At 44.7% G+C, this 16370-nt stretch overlaps 1 protein-coding gene across 1 annotated transcript in view; it reads left to right on the top strand.

The window, feature by feature from the left end:
* Positions 1–16370, top strand: part of frmd6 (FERM domain containing 6) — a 33250-nt gene that overhangs the window by 5063 nt on the left and 11817 nt on the right. The window contains exons 2-5 of the mRNA XM_037071559.1: positions 5804–6121; positions 6581–6671; positions 14902–14981; positions 16170–16246. Of these exons, the coding sequence (XP_036927454.1) occupies positions 6023–6121; positions 6581–6671; positions 14902–14981; positions 16170–16246 (347 nt within the window). The 5' untranslated portion in view covers positions 5804–6022. The remainder of the gene's footprint in view (positions 1–5803; positions 6122–6580; positions 6672–14901; positions 14982–16169; positions 16247–16370) is intronic.

The following is a 16370-nucleotide window of genomic DNA, read 5'->3' as shown; positions in this document are numbered from 1 at the left end:
TCACATTCATACTTACATCTTAATCAAGAAGAAAATGATTCAACAAGGCGCTCCAGCTTCTTAATCTGGCGTAAAGGGCGCAAGGATGACTGAAATTCAATGCCAAAAAATGTTGTCTTTCCAGTGAATTCAGACAGTGTATCATAAATATTGCAGCAGCATTTACTATACGAGTTAGCCCGAGGCCACCCACCATCTAATTCCTTCACTTCTCTTTGTGAATTATATAACGACTAACAATACCATGCTGTGTACTGGCCTGACCTTCAGCGATTAATGAGCGTGACATTTGATGAAGGATGACATCCAGGCATTCAATTGTTAGATTTTTTGTACGAGTAAACATTAATTATATATAGAGTGAACAAACAGTATATTCAGAGGGTCGCTCTGTGTTGTGGATGATTACCGTTATTCACATCTTACATTTCATCAAGTTAAGATAAGTGGTTAAATGTGGTTCAGGTTTTCAGACTTTTAGTCCGACTCTGAGCCAGAAGCAGATTGTTTATCCTCTCTGCGTGCTCAGTGGAAATAGACACACAAATATCTGCCGATGATCTTATATGAAAGGGATCTTGAGCATCAGGGTGTTACAACTGTGCAGTGTGTGTGCCCCCCTGCCCCTGAGATAGGCTTAAAGGCTAAAAACACAGATATAGTGAGAGCATCCAGGTATTTATGGGGGAGCAACTAAACACGCCTCCAGGCTCTATTAATACCAGCAAGAGTCACAGTTATTTGTTTACACCGCCCATAGGCTACTGACAGCGGGGAAAGTCAAATATGTACTTTATGTATTTGAGACGACACTATCAGAGTTAGAATAGCTTTATTTGCCAAGTATAACACACATAACAGCATGTTTCCTGTCCATAATGACAGCCACTTCCCGACATCATGACAAGTCAGCCTGCATCCAGAATAGATGTTTAGACGATCCAGAATGTGTGGTTTGGGTGGTCAAGCATGTCGCCCACTAGCGTGCTTTTTCCTGTTTATTTTTTGACACTCAGCTCCTCCTCTTAGCATATCACTGGGGTTAAACAGAGTATAGGCGGGAAGTCTCACTGCGAAGGCAAACGCCACCTTGTGACCGATGTGATTTAGAGCTGCTCGGCAGCTCGGCAGCGTTTCTCATCAGCTGAATAAACACATCTCTTGGCAGGAAACTGAGGGAAATAAATGACCGGCTCCCACTCCGATCCAGTCGTTGGCACCATTTATGAAAGTCGTGCCCTATGAAATGGAGGCCTCTAAATATTTCAGCGAGGGCAGACTGGGTCAGTAAAGTACAGCCCATGAAACAGGCTTCCTCTCAAATGACTGGTTTCTCAAAATTAGATTTTGCTTTGTCTTTTTGTTGCTTTCCCTCAGCCCATTGTAAAATCGCATTCCCACATGGTTTTATTTGGCATACGGAATGTTTAAGGGAATATTCAGAAAGGTACAGACACCATCTTTTCTTCCAGATACCAATCCCAGTATCCTTGCGTTGTGTATCGGTAGATAGAGAGTAACAGCTCTATACATTTACTGTGATGTACGACAAAAGAAAGCAGCCAATATTTAACCCACAACCCCATATTTAACCTTAAACTAAGTAATTTGGGGTATTTTTGATAATTATTATAAATGAATAAAGTAGTTCAAGATTATTCTTCTGTTATTCAACCCTTCAGTTAAGACTATCTGAATTCTGAAATTTGTCCTGTCGAAGATAGTGTAATGAAGGCTCAATCACTTTGAGATATTTTTACATGATGAAAAATTATTTGCATCGCTGGAACAAAATATGAGATAAATAACAAGACAAACTGCATAAACAACAACAAAGAAACTGTGTTGTCACTGAAGAAAAGTTAGCTAAATACACCAGACACTCCACATCAGGGTTTACAGTGCAGGTTTCAGGATGCTGTCAGACGCTGTAGTTTCTATGCACATGTAGATGTTGCTGCTCGTTGTGTGTATCAGGAATCAAAGGCCGCCATTGTTGGAATGAGAAGCAGATGTTAGCGTGGAATTCTCCTGACTGCAGCAGTTTTTTCTTTTTTCATGCCTAAGCTTCGAGCCTCACTCCATCTCCCTCCCTCCCTCCTGGTCTCTCTCTCTCTCTCTCTGCTGTGTGCATCCACTCGTCTTGTTCTCTCTTTTTTTTTAACTTTGACACGTACTATACCTGAAGCTATTCTTAAATCAGCGTGGCGACAGCCTCCTTCAGTTGGCCTGTTCCTTCTCCACAAAGCAAAGGGGAATTTTTTTCTTTGGCTCCACTGTCCAACAGTTGGACATAGAGGCTCTCCACCCCTCTGATGTCAGTGGAGGAGGGAAAGAATGAGAAAGAGAGAGGTGTAGTTGTGACAGAGGCCCTTTCTCTGCATCGCAGTGTGGGATTTGGTGTCATGCCGGACTCTGAGGTTTGCCACGTTGACAGAATCCCAGTTTGAGGCTGAAAGGCAGGAGGAAGCTCCGGCGGCTGCTCTTTGTGTTGCTTTAGATTGGACTTCGGTGTTGCATCACACTACGCTCGGCAGTGAAAGGGGGATGGAAAGCAGCAGTAATTTGATTAAGCAGCACTCTCTTCCCTCACGCAGGACTCCCAGTACACAGCGTGTAAGAGAATACACCCTCTCATTTCACAGTGGACATCCCCTCTGTGGTGATGTCTCATGTGTAGACAAGACATGACACAATAGACCTTAAAACCCATCAATAATGACTATACTCAGTTATGGCTAACCCCTGTCTCTACAGGAGCCCAACGCAGGCATCCGCTTTCATCGTTAGCATTCAACAATGTAATAAACAAGCAGTAACTAGGATTGTTGAAGTCAGGAATCATATTTCCGAGCAGAAAATGCAAGACGATACGACTTCAGCAGAGCCCACTGCAAGGGCCATTAACTTTTCTACGGGGAGATGAAACTGGATGTGTGAATGTTTCCACCTTGCACACAAATGTCAAACCCCGACAGGAAGAAAAAAACTTCAGGCAGAATAAGTCCTTAAAATTGTAGGTTTTAGATGGCATAAAAAAGAGCATTTCTCACACATTCAGACTAAGTTATCTAAATGAAGAAGATGCCTTTTACCTGTCAAGATATCCACATTCAAATGTTCTAGTCATTCCTGACATTGTCTCCTTCCACCCCTAAATGTCTAAACTATGAAAATGACTAAGAAAAATAAAAAAACAACCACTTACTAAGGAAACGACAATGGCTCTTTGTCATAGACCTTTTACAGTTGGTATGCAACAACATGGTGTAGCACAGCCATCTAGTACAAAGCAAGGGTGACACAATTTTGTCAATGAAAAATCACAGTTTTTTTGTCAGACTTCAAAGTGAGGCCAGTGTCATCATATACTCTGGAGACTGTTTTTGACTTCTAAGCTTGAGGAATGTGATTATTCAGCTCTCATGTTTCCAGTAAGTCTATATTGAAGGAGTAGTTTTACATTTTGGGAAATACACCTATTGGCTTTTCTTGTCAAGAGTTAAGCAAGAAGGTTGTCATGTTTTTAAGTTCAATATAAAGCCTAAACCATCAGCTAAGTAGCCGAGCTTTGCACAAAGGCGGGAAACAGGGGAAAACAAGGTTTTATTTAATCAAAAACCAAAGACTTAAAAAGAGACCGCTTGTGGTTGTAATGTGGGCTCATGTCCAGGACTATTTCTGAGTAGAAAAACTATTTCCAGACTGATGCCATAGTCTGGAAATAGTCAGACTTGGAGCAAAATAATGTAAACACAATTATCATGGAGAATATAATGTATAATTAAAGCCTGACACAGTCTGATCACATACAATGCAGACAACCCACACATAGGGTATATGCGGTGGGCCTGCCGTTAACGTCACATATAAATCCTGCTTTCGCAGTTTCCGGTTCTATTTTTACTTTTCCTGTGTCTGGCACCTGAACAGTCTGGCACACCAAACAGTTACAAACACAGTGTTTTCTGCAAATATTCTATCAGTCCCAGCTTGCTGGCATCACTCTCGATCTCTGCAGGGGAAGCGAGTGACAGGGGGAAGTGATCCGGTTAGATGGATCTCACTTCTAATTACCCCCGCTGCCATCACACAGCTCAGCTGTTCTGTAGTAGCACCTGACATATGGTCATAGCAAGAGAGCAGGAACATACCCATTGTGTGTGAGTGAGTGAGTGAGGGTGGATGACAATGTTTGTGGAACTTGTGTCTCTATTTTCGTCGGCACGCTGTGTGCATGTGTGTTTGTTTGTGTGGTGCAGTGGTGATGTGTGTAGTGAAGGTCAGCAGCAGCAGAGGAAGTCATCCCAGTTATGGCTCATCTGCAGAGTTTACTGAGTGGCCGGTTGCCCACCACACTGCACATCCAATGAGCAGCTCTAATGAGAACTGATGCTGTATGTCAACAGTATGTGTATTTATTGCTGCTCTGCTCACAATGCTCCCTGTACCCGCTGCAACAAAGCGGCGGTATATGTCGACAGCAGGCATATTGAAGGGGTGCTTCGCTGGAAAAGCTCTTTCTGACTTTGCAGCACAGGTCCAAGCCTCCAGTTAAAGGTGTTGTTTGTTGGCATCAGTCCAGTCAGTAGTACTAGTGTTGTGTCGACGGCTGCTTGCTTTGCTGAAGTTACAATTTAGTGATTTGAAGTCAGGTTTTTGACTTAACAATGACCATGTGAACACACCTTAACTCTGTCATAGTCGTCTTTTTAAATGCTAATTGTTTGCACTCTGTAATGTGATCCTATCAGTATCTGTTTTTAATGACAACAAGGCCCCGAGGTGAGTGACTCTCGACAGGAAGAGGTGATAATCTGGATTGATTGTTCTTTAAAATTCTTTTGTCTGGTCTGAGACTTTTCACACCCTCTGAAGGTCTCACACATCCTCCGGCACAGCTCATGCCGCGAGCTACTCGCTGCTCAAAGAACTGTTAATGTTTGAGAAGTGTGCTCTCACTAGCTCATGTTTGAGAGGGGTATATAGTTGGTAGAGAACAATGGAACACAAGAAGTGAGAATATAGAGCAGGCTTGCAGGTGCAGAATAAAGTCAAAATTCCCTAACACAGTGTCAAAACACTTTGTCGCTTCCCTTTAATAATACACGTTTCTATTTAGTAAAAATGTAAGCATCTCCTCCAGAAACATTACCACTGCAAAGGACAGAACAGCACTTGTTTAGGACGTTTTAAGTGCCTGTATTTACAGTTTAACTCTTGCATGTGGCTTCTAGCAATTCAGCCAATTCAAACAGTCAACATCATGTCAACAAAACCAAATGAGTTGACGAAACGGATGCCAGGAAAAAGTCAAACAACCAATCAACATCTGAACCCTCATGAGTTAAGTTCCTCCACAGCTGCTCTTGTCAAGGGTGGTAATGCATAGTTTTCTGCTGTCAGGTTAAAGTTTAGTGCTGGCTCTGTTGTGTTTTAAGTGAGAAATCAGTCGGTTTTGGGTATGAGTCACTCCGTCTCTGTGTTTCCTTCACGCCATCATTACATCTCATCAGTTCCTCCCCAGACAGATGTTCACATGTTCCTCAGGAGTCACTAACATTCCCTTAGAATGATGTCACACGCTCATGGACACAAACAGGAATGCTGCCCTCCCTCTTTTTCTCGATGTGTCTGTTATTTCTCTTATCCTTTTAGACTCTTTTTGTGTGAACAAATTATTCTGCGGATTTGTGTTTTTTTTGTCATTTTCATGTCAACCACATAGCCATTCCTCAAACTTAATAAACAGAAGTTGCTGCTCTAACATCCAATCCTTTGTCTTCTCTTGTTGTCTCCACAGTGCAGACTGCAGCTCCTGGCCCCATGCTCTGCCTTGTGAGTGCTGTTTGGCCTGCTGAGCCTGTAGGTGCTGGTTTGTCTGGGCTGGGCTGCAGCTGAAGCAGGGTTACAGGGACTGGTTCTGGTGGTGTCGGTGCCTTCGGTGGTGGAGGCGGGTCGTCAGAGGGCCCAGAGCCCTGGTAGCAGGCGAAAGGGCCTGTCCTGTGCCAGCCACTCGAAGATGAACAAACTGAACTTTCACAACAACAAAACCATGCAGGACCGCCGCTGCGTCTGTGTCTTTTTGCCCAATGATGACACACTCAATGTCATAGTCAATGTGAGTACAAACATTTACAAACAAAACATTTTTTTCTCAGCCTATAATAGAAAACCAGCATAACAACAACATAAAAAAGTTATCATTGAGGGTGCATCTTTTTTCATTATAACAACAGGAAATTTTACTTCTCAGGTAAACTTTATCTTCTAACATGAATCACAGTTGAAGGAAAGTGTCAACATTTTAGCAAATGCACTTATTTGGTTTTTGACTTTGAGACTGGTTAGCTCATCTGAGCATAAAGGCTGGAAATGGGGAGACACCATGTCTGGCCCTGTCGCCACAAACAAGATCAAAATCTCTTTAAGACGTGCACAACAAGACACAGAAAGAGAAGCGTGCACCTCTCTGCACTGGCTGCCTATAATAGACATTAGCAGTGTGTGATTATTTATTATGTGCTGTTTGTAAAATGGTTAAAAGATCATCCTAAGGCTCCTCTTCTCTCCTCCTCAGGTGAAGACTCTGTGCCAGGAACTGTTGGCCCAGGTGTGTGACCTCCTGAGACTGAAGGACTGTCACCTGTTTGGACTCAGTGTTATTCAAAGTAAGACCTTTCATTTCACAGATAATATTGTTTCCTACCTCTGTTGAGCCGTTCACTCTGTTTTGTTTTGCAGTGTGCCGTAAACAGTTTATCTGTCTATTAACTTGTTTTCCCGTCAGCTGAACAGAACGGCCTTTGTTTTCTGTAACTGTCCTCCAAATCTCCATTTCTGTCCTAGCTCTGGGTGACTACTCAACTGGACAACAGCCTCATTTCTATTTAGAATATTTGAAATGCATGGTCAAGTCATGCAAATTGTGGAGTGAGTGCAGTCACATGTACAGAGTACCAGAGCCTCTTAAAAATAGTGTAACCAGGCAGTTAGTTTCCTCAAAACAAATACGAGGCTGAGACGCAGGAATGTGCCCGAAACGTAGCATCTCTCACCTACATGTCATGGCGCTCTTCCAGGAACCAGAGCCTCTGCTTCCTGAGTGGCTCCCATTGTGCAGCCAGCCTAAAGTTGTTTTTATGGTGACGGTGCTGTGTACGTCTGGAATGAGTCACAGTGGCTGTGCTGTGGAGAGGCAGACAGCGGGCGACAGTTGTAGGCAACTGCAAAGGGAGAGTAAATTGCAAAGGCAGTGTTTTCAGACAGCTGGCCTCCAGATGAGCCAATGACGGCCCAGCAGGTCAGTTGAGCAGGAGCCAATGGGTCTGATTGTGGGACATTCCTGAAGCGCTTGTCTGAACAGCGTGAAATCCCCAAGGCAAACAGAGGCCACCCACTCCCTGTGTGTCACCCACTGTCCCCCTGACCAGCCGAGCTGCCACATCGGACACGAGCTCAGATATGTTCTTGTTTGCTCGCAGTTCAGAGAATTTACTTAAGATGACAAAAACATTATTTCCAACATTGATGAGAGAAAAATGAAGAAAAGATGAGGTTGATACTGTCTTAAATGAGCTGAAAAGAATATTTGATTAGTTTTTCAACTGAACTCAACTGAAAATCAATTAATCCTAGCATCTAAATAATTTCTTTAGCAAAATGGATGATATTTCACTGGCTTGATCCTCTCAAGCATAACAAATTGCTGTATTTTTATTCCTCTGTGAATGTAATTTAAATATCTGTAGGCTTTGCTCTGTTGATCAGACAGAATAAGCCATTTCAAGACCTCATCTTGGACTCTGAACTTTTGTTGAACTCTTTTCTACACTTTTTGAAACCAATGGATTAAGATAAGAATGAGGATATTATTGTCACGCTCAGACAAGGAGAGAGGACTCAGATGCAGAATGAAGTAGTAATGACAGGTTTTATTTCACTGATTTGAAACTCTTTAGAATGATTGACAAAGTAGAGGCTATGAAATATTCTATGAAGACAGACAAGACGAACAAGACAAATAACACATAAAACGAAAGGCGCTCCCGAAGGAGGAATCTACACTAATCTTAATTTTCTGAGTATGAAACTTAATGTGAAAACAAAAACTACTCCGAAGAGGACAGCACATCGGCTATAAAAATTATCTACTCTCAATTTACAAAAGATACAACAAAAGGCGCTCCAACCGGAGGAAAACAACAAGCTATGAAAATCCTAACTGAAAATCAATTCACTAACCAGAAACGTTAGGAACAAAAAGGGTCAAACATCCAAAGAGAACAAATACAGAAAACAAAACTTGACAATACTTAACTCGAGGGGTTTTCGTGGCAAGACTGTGATAAGGGCTTCCGTATACGACATAAGACGAAATACTTCTGCGACGCGGACAGGGGAAGACAAAGACTTTATACACATGAGGAAGGGGAACACAGGTGAAAACAATCAAGGATCAGGAATGACGTCAGACCGGGGACACGGGAGGAAGGGCAAGTGACCTGAAACGAGAGGAGAGTTACCTTTCAAAATAAAACATGAAAATCACAGGACAAAAACCCAAGACAGGACATCCCTCACCGCGTTGTGACAGTACCCCCCCCTCTAGGGCCGACACCTGACGGCCCAGGTTGCTCAGGGTGGGCCCGATGAAAATCTGTGATGAGGTCGGGGTCAACAATATGCCTAGATGGTACCCATTGTCGCTCCTCGGGTCCATAGCCTTCCCAATCCACCAAGTATTGTCTGCCCCGGCCCCGGTTACGAACCGCCAACAGTCGTTTCACCTTGTAAACCGGACCCCCATCAATGACCTCGGGTGGTGGTGGGGGCGTGGTGGTAGCTATCTTACTTTCTCTGGCAGGTTTGATCTGGCTCACATGGAACGTCGGATGAACTCTCAGGGACCGGGGCAGACGAAGTCGTACGGCTGCGGGTCCGATGATCTTGGTGATGGGGAAGGGACCCACAAAACGAGGGGCCAACTTCTTGGAAGGAACTTTGAGATTGAGGTCTTTCGCTGACAGCCACACTCTCTGGCCTTGTCGATAGTCTGGGGCTGGACGTCTCTTCCGATCCGCGGTTCTCTTGACGCGGTCTCCTTGACGAACAAGAGTCTGTCGAGCGGCTGCCCAGATGCGTCTGCAGCGTCGAACCATGGCGTAGGCTGAGGGAACCGAAACTTCCCCTTCATTGTCTGGAAACAGAGGCGGGGGGTATCCTAGAGCACAATGAAAGGGAGAGAGACCAGTAGCAGAGGTGGGTAATGAATTGTGCGCATACTCAACCCAGACCAGGTGTTGGCTCCATGTAGAGGGGTTCTGGTGAACCACGCATCGGAGGCCGGTTTCCAGTTGTTGGTTGAGGCGTTCGGTCTGGCCGTTGGCTTCAGGATGATAGCCGGATGTCAGGCTAGCTCTGGCTCCGATGAGTCGGCAGAATTCCCTCCAGAACCTGGACACGAACTGGGGCCCCCGGTCTGAAACAATGTCTTTGGGGAACCCGTGGACACGAAAAACAATGTTCATCATAGTCTCTGCCGTCTCTTTGGCAGATGGTAGTTTGGGGAGAGCGATGAATTTCGCCATCTTGGAGAATCGATCTACCACTGTGAGGACTGTAGTGTTTCCTCGAGAGACCGGGAGCCCAGTGACAAAGTCCATCGAAATGTGTGACCAAGGTCGAGACGGGATGGGAAGCGGTTGGAGTAACCCAGAGCGAGCCCGTGATGACGTCTTGTTGCGTGCACAGACCGAACAAGCCTCGATGTACTCCCGTACCTCCGACTCCATGGCGGGCCACCAGAACCTCCGGGAGATGACGTATATAGTTCTTTTGACTCCCGGGTGACAAGAAAGCAGCGAGGTATGCGCCCAATGGATCACCTGTGGCCGTAACTCAGAGGGAACGAACAGACGGTTGTCGGGACAGCCACGAGGTGAGGGAGCGCCACCATTTGCTTGCTTAACCTCATTTTCTATAGGCCAAGTCACCGCTCCAACCACACAGTTCAGTGGAAGGATAGTTTCGGTTTGCTTGGTCTTGGGCTCGGGATCGAATAGTCGGGACAACACGTCCGGCTTGACGTTCCGGGATCCCGGCCTGTAGGACAGAGAAAAAGAAAAGCGGTTAAAGAATAGAGCCCACCTGGCCTGGCGTGAGTTAAGCCTTTTAGCTTTTCGGATAAATTCAAGGTTTTTGTGGTCTGTCCAGACAATGAATGGTTGTTCGGCCCCCTCCAACCAATGCCTCCACTCCTCCAACGCAAGCTTCACCGCTAGCAGCTCCCGATTGCCAACATCATAATTGCGCTCTGCCTGGGACAGCCGTCGCGATAGGAAGGCGCAGGGGTGCATCTTGCCATCCTTCTCAGATCGTTGGGATAATACAGCTCCCACCCCATCATTGGATGCGTCGACCTCCACCACGAACTGTCGTCGAGGGTCCGGCAGGGTGAGGATGGGAGCCGTGGTGAAGCGATGTTTGAGATCCAGGAATGCTTTGTCAGCCTCAGGAGACCAGCGAAAAGGAACCTGGGTGGAGGTAAGAGCATGGAGAGGCGCTGCTATTGCGCTGAAGCCTCTGACAAACCGCCTATAAAAGTTCGCAAATCCCAAGAATTGCTGAACCTTCTTGCGGCTGTCTGGAGTAGGCCATTCGGCCACAGCGCTCACTTTAGCCGGATCCATCTGTACTCTTCCAGGGGCTACAATGAAGCCCAGGAACGAGACAGTATCGGCATGAAACAAACTTTTTTCAGCTTTGACATAGAGTTGGTTTTCAAGTAGTCTCTTGAGAACCTGAGTGACATGGTTCTTGTGTGTGGCAAAGTCAGGAGAGTAAATCAAAATATCATCTAGATAGACGTAGACGAACTGGTCCAAGAAATCCCTCAAGACGTCGTTTATCATGGCCTGAAAGACAGCAGGTGCGTTAGTGAGGCCGAAAGGCATGACACAATACTCATAGTGACCACTAGGTGTATTGAACCCAGTCTTCCATTCATCCCCCTCTTTAATGCGAACCAGATGATATGCGTTGCGCAGGTCTAGTTTAGTGAATACTTTAGCTTGTTGCAGCTGGTCAAATACAGTAGTCATGAGTGGGAGAGGGTATCTATTCTTGACAGTAATATCATTCAGGGGACTGTAATCAATGCAAGGGCGTAGCGATCCATCCTTTTTTCCTACGAAGAAAAATCCTGCTCCAGCAGGAGACGACGATGGGCGGATTAATCCAGCCTTCAGGGATGTGGTGATATAGTCATTCATGGCCTGGCGTTCTGGTCCTGAAATGGAATATAGTCTCCCCTTAGGAATGGTGGATCCCGGAATTAACTCGATGGAGCAGTCGTAGGGTCGATGTGGAGGAAGAGAGAGGGCTTTAGATTTGCTGAATACTTCTTTTAAGTGATGATAGCAGGGTGGTACTGAGGTCAGGTCGGGGTAATCCTCATCTGTGACAGGGGTTGCAGAAAACAAGTTAATTTCAGCAGATTGTTCCATATGCCCCTGTCGTTTACAATCTTCCCCCCATTCTTTGATCAGTCCAATTTTCCAGTTGATGTGAGGGTTGTGTTCATATAGCCATGGTTGTCCCAGAATCAGAGAATGAGATGTGGATGTGAAGAGGTGGAATTGGATCATCTCATGGTGTTCTCCAATAGACATTTTAACTGGTTTGGTTATGTGGGTGATATTAAAAATTTCCTTGCCATTGAGCGAGCGAGCACGGATAGGTCTGACTAATGGATCACTTTCAAGTTGTAATTTGTGAGCCAGACCCCAATCTATCAAACTCTCATCGGCTCCAGAATCGATCATGACATCCAATATGTGATTAGAGTTCAAGGTAACCGACATAAGGTGACGAGAATTGGTCTTGGAGACCTGATTCGAACTCACCGTAGGCTTCTTTTTCACTGGACAGGAGCCGATGAGATGACCTGGATCGCCACAGTAAAAGCACCTCCCCTCCTGTTGTCTTTTCTGGCGTTCCTCGAGGGTTAGACGAGCTCTGCCAAGCTGCATGGGCTCCTCGCCGTGTTGGAGAGGCTTTTCAGACGCGACAGGAGCGGTGTTCCGCCATTTTGATTCCGGAGCGGACCCCGCTGCTTCTCGAACTCCCGGTTTCGGCTCCCGCTGTCGTCTCAATTGATTTCGCCGATTGTCGGTGCGAATAGCGAGAGCGATGAGTTCATCCAGGCTTGTGGGTAAATCCAGGGGTACTAGGAGATCTTGAATGGCAGGGGATAATCCCTTCAGGAAGATGTCATATAACGCGATGTTGTTCCACCCGCTCTCAGCCGCCAGCGTGCGGAACTGAATAGCATAATCGCACACTGACTCTCTGCCTTGTTTCAGGGTACTCAGCTCTTGGGCTTTTTCTCGGTGTGAACTCACCGGGTCAAATGTCTTAGTCAGTGCTGATTGGAATGCCGCAACGGACCCACACACAGCGGAATTCCGGCTCCATTCTGCGGACGCCCATGCCTTGGCTCGACCTGTTAAATGAGAGATCATAAAAGCCACTTTCGCCCGTTCAGTGGGGAAAGCGTGAGGCATTAGTTCAAAATGAATGGAGCAATCGATCAAAAAAGTCTTGCATAAACCAGAGTCTCCGTTGTATTGAGCTGGCGGTGCCAGCTTGCATGAGGCTCCTCCAGAGAATGTACTGGCTTCCGAGGTGACGGGGGTAGACGGAGGCGGCGCTGTAGGGCTGGGTCGGCTGAGTTGAACCAGAAGCTCTTGTAGCTGAGAAGAGAGTTGACCCATGTTGGCAGCCATGGCGGTCTGGAACTCCTCCTGCCTGGTCAGACGAGCTTCCTGTGATCGCAGTACCTCCGACAGTCGCTCGGCTTCTGCTGAGTCCATGTCTGGCAGAAGTATACTGTCACGCTCAGACAAGGAGAGAGGACTCAGATGCAGAATGAAGTAGTAATGACAGGTTTTATTTCACTGATTTGAAACTCTTTAGAATGATTGACAAAGTAGAGGCTATGAAATATTCTATGAAGACAGACAAGACGAACAAGACAAATAACACATAAAACGAAAGGCGCTCCCGAAGGAGGAATCTACACTAATCTTAATTTTCTGAGTATGAAACTTAATGTGAAAACAAAAACTACTCCGAAGAGGACAGCACATCGGCTATAAAAATTATCTACTCTCAATTTACAAAAGATACAACAAAAGGCGCTCCAACCGGAGGAAAACAACAAGCTATGAAAATCCTAACTGAAAATCAATTCACTAACCAGAAACGTTAGGAACAAAAAGGGTCAAACATCCAAAGAGAACAAATACAGAAAACAAAACTTGACAATACTTAACTCGAGGGGTTTTCGTGGCAAGACTGTGATAAGGGCTTCCGTATACGACATAAGACGAAATACTTCTGCGACGCGGACAGGGGAAGACAAAGACTTTATACACATGAGGAAGGGGAACACAGGTGAAAACAATCAAGGATCAGGAATGACGTCAGACCGGGGACACGGGAGGAAGGGCAAGTGACCTGAAACGAGAGGAGAGTTACCTTTCAAAATAAAACATGAAAATCACAGGACAAAAACCCAAGACAGGACATCCCTCACCGCGTTGTGACAATTATCTAACAGTGAAAATAAAGTTGCAGCCATAAAGCTGTGCAGGATTGATTTGTTCAGCTTTGTCCCTCTATTACTCCACTTTTCATCAACATCTCATGATATAGCTTCACATTTTCACATACTTCATTCTGCATACATAAAGGCATAGTGAACAGTTTAACAATATCTTCCAAGTGCAGTTTGAACCTGGGAGTCCTGTGTTTAACTCACCCAGGTACCAGGATCAGTTGACCAGTTGATCCAGATCCGGACTTCGTCATTTTGTTAAAATTATGGTTACAAAACACCATCAGTAATGATGTTCTAGGAATAACACCAACGTGGTGATATCAGACACACCATACACTCAACATTTACATAATCAACTGTTTCAGAGTCAGCTGTTTATAAGTCTTCATCCGCAGTAATTTATGTAATTGATGTAATATTCTGTTAATGCAACACAGACCTTCCTTGCATTTTGAAACAGATATATCAACCCTGATCTGTTTACTATTCTGGCGATGTAGAACCACAAATAGTTCTCAACTTTTCACAATGAGGTCTGTGGATCAGCCCGAGCAGCAGAGATATTGTTTCTGGAAACAGGCTTTGCCATTGAGTTCTTCAAGTGTAATATTTGGGTTCTTTGAGCACCACAAACCAAATATCATTGACCTTAATTGTATCTGGATGGCGGCAGAAGTCTCTGCGGTTGAGATCTCAAAATGTACCCAAATAAAACCAGAATCTTTATAGAGGGATGCAGTTCTGGCTTGTGATTGTATCTTTTCAAATTAACATGGGAAAACAAGGCGTTAACATGCAGCACAATATTTAGGACATCTTATCACAACCATACTACTAAGAATTTAAGCATTAGTCATCAAACTTGTCATCGAATTTGACAGGAAATGTGTGTTGATGTTCTGCCAGACAGGCTCTGCTTCTGCTCTTCATAGACTTTTGCTTTTCAATGAGTTTTCATTGTGTAGAAACTCAGAGTTGTCAGCTCAGCGGGCCTGCAGCTCAGGAAAGTTGTCACTTCAGGAGCAGATTAAGACATGACAGAGCGAGGTGAAGAAATGAGCAGGAGCACCAGAGGCTTTGAGTACAAAGGGAAGTGAAGAGGCTGTCTGATGTGATGCCTCTGAGGCAGTCTTTGAACAGGGTGCATTCAGGGAGGATTTCTCAGTGCCTACACAAACATAAAGTCACCTACAGTATACATACACGTGTACGCACACACACACACTGATGACGCAGAGAGTGTCTAAGCTAAATCTGTTCCTCTCCTCCTCCAACAGATAATGAACACATCTATATGGAGCTGGATCAGAAGCTTTCCAAATACTGCCCTAAAGAATGGAAGAGAGAGGCCAGCAAGGTAAGAAATGATGTTCTAGATTATTGACTTTGGATCAACAGTGAGCGGAGGACATTAAAATCCCATTTCAAAGGCAAGATGCAGCCAAAAATCTGGATTTATTAGAGCCTCTACCAGGGATTCATAAGATGTATCTACATCAAATTCATTGTGAAGATCGCCTTTCTCCCAACAGGAAGTGGAAATATAAACTGTCTCCTCAAAAGCCTTTTCTCTAAGTTCGACCAATACAGTGAATTGTGGGTGCACATGAAACTGCAGATTATGACTCCAAGGTTTTGGAAAAGTGTGCTTATTCACAAGGGGGGTGACAGATAAGCGCTGGTTACCAGACTGAGCTGGTGAGCACAGGTTTGACTCTCTGTTCAGACTTTAGAGAACCGAACGTGGATAAACTCCAGGAAGTCACCATGACATTTTTTCGCAGTCTGTAACTCCCCCTAAAGCCACAAATTGTTGTTTGTATGCTTTTGTTTGTGTATGGGTTAGAGAAATAATATGTTAACCAGCCAGCTCGAGAGGTGTTGAAACGCCTTTGTTTCAACATTTGAAAAATGTTTTATTGTAACGAGCCAGACTAGCTAACATCATGGGAGTCAAAGTCATTGCCATTTATATACATGTGTTGTGTTGGGGTGGTCCTTTTGTTTACATCTAATTACAGATTGTACCATTAACAGCAGATACAAGTCAAGGAAACTGAACCCACCAACATGTGACATTTAAACTCCTTTTAACTTGGGTATTCTTGGATATAAACTGATGCCAGATCAGCCCAGTTGGCAAACATGTTTGCTCATATCATGTTCACACCGCAACTGAGAAATTTAGTTTTTGTTTTTAACAGCTTAGGACACAGTTATGGTGCTCAGGTGCACTGTGAAGGCTTGTAAGTAGCCTAAAGTGGTTGAACAATTCTCTAAATCCAAGCTTAAGTTCAGACCTTGATTTTTATACCACAGTTTGGTTCATGCCTCTTTTTTTTGTAGCAGTTTTTTGTCCATTTTGGGATGGACTTACATTAAAGAGTGGTATGTTTTCTGACACATCAATGTGACAGCAGGTTGGGATTACAAGGCTGTGACCCATGACCATTCTAATGAACTATTACTTGTGTAGTCTGATGGAAGTATTACAGTCATGCTGTTTCAGAAAATAAACAAGGTATCTACTCGTGTTATTTTCCAGGGCATCGACCAGTTCGGGCCGCCGATGATCATTCACTTCAGGGCTCAGTATTACGTTGAGAACGGGAGATTGATCAGGCAAGTAAAGCTCCTCAACTGACTGCACACAGTTTATAGCCTCACAGAACATTAAATCGCTGTACAACCTGCCCCTCCATCACTCACTTAACCTTTAATCTGATTAATGTTGCTTTCCATGTGC

The sequence above is a fragment of the Acanthopagrus latus genome, chromosome 16 (genome assembly GCF_904848185.1).
Source record: "Acanthopagrus latus isolate v.2019 chromosome 16, fAcaLat1.1, whole genome shotgun sequence".
Lineage (NCBI taxonomy): Eukaryota > Metazoa > Chordata > Actinopteri > Spariformes > Sparidae > Acanthopagrus > Acanthopagrus latus.
Note: the sequence above shows the minus strand (reverse complement) of the source record. Positions and strands in the feature narration are given on the sequence as shown.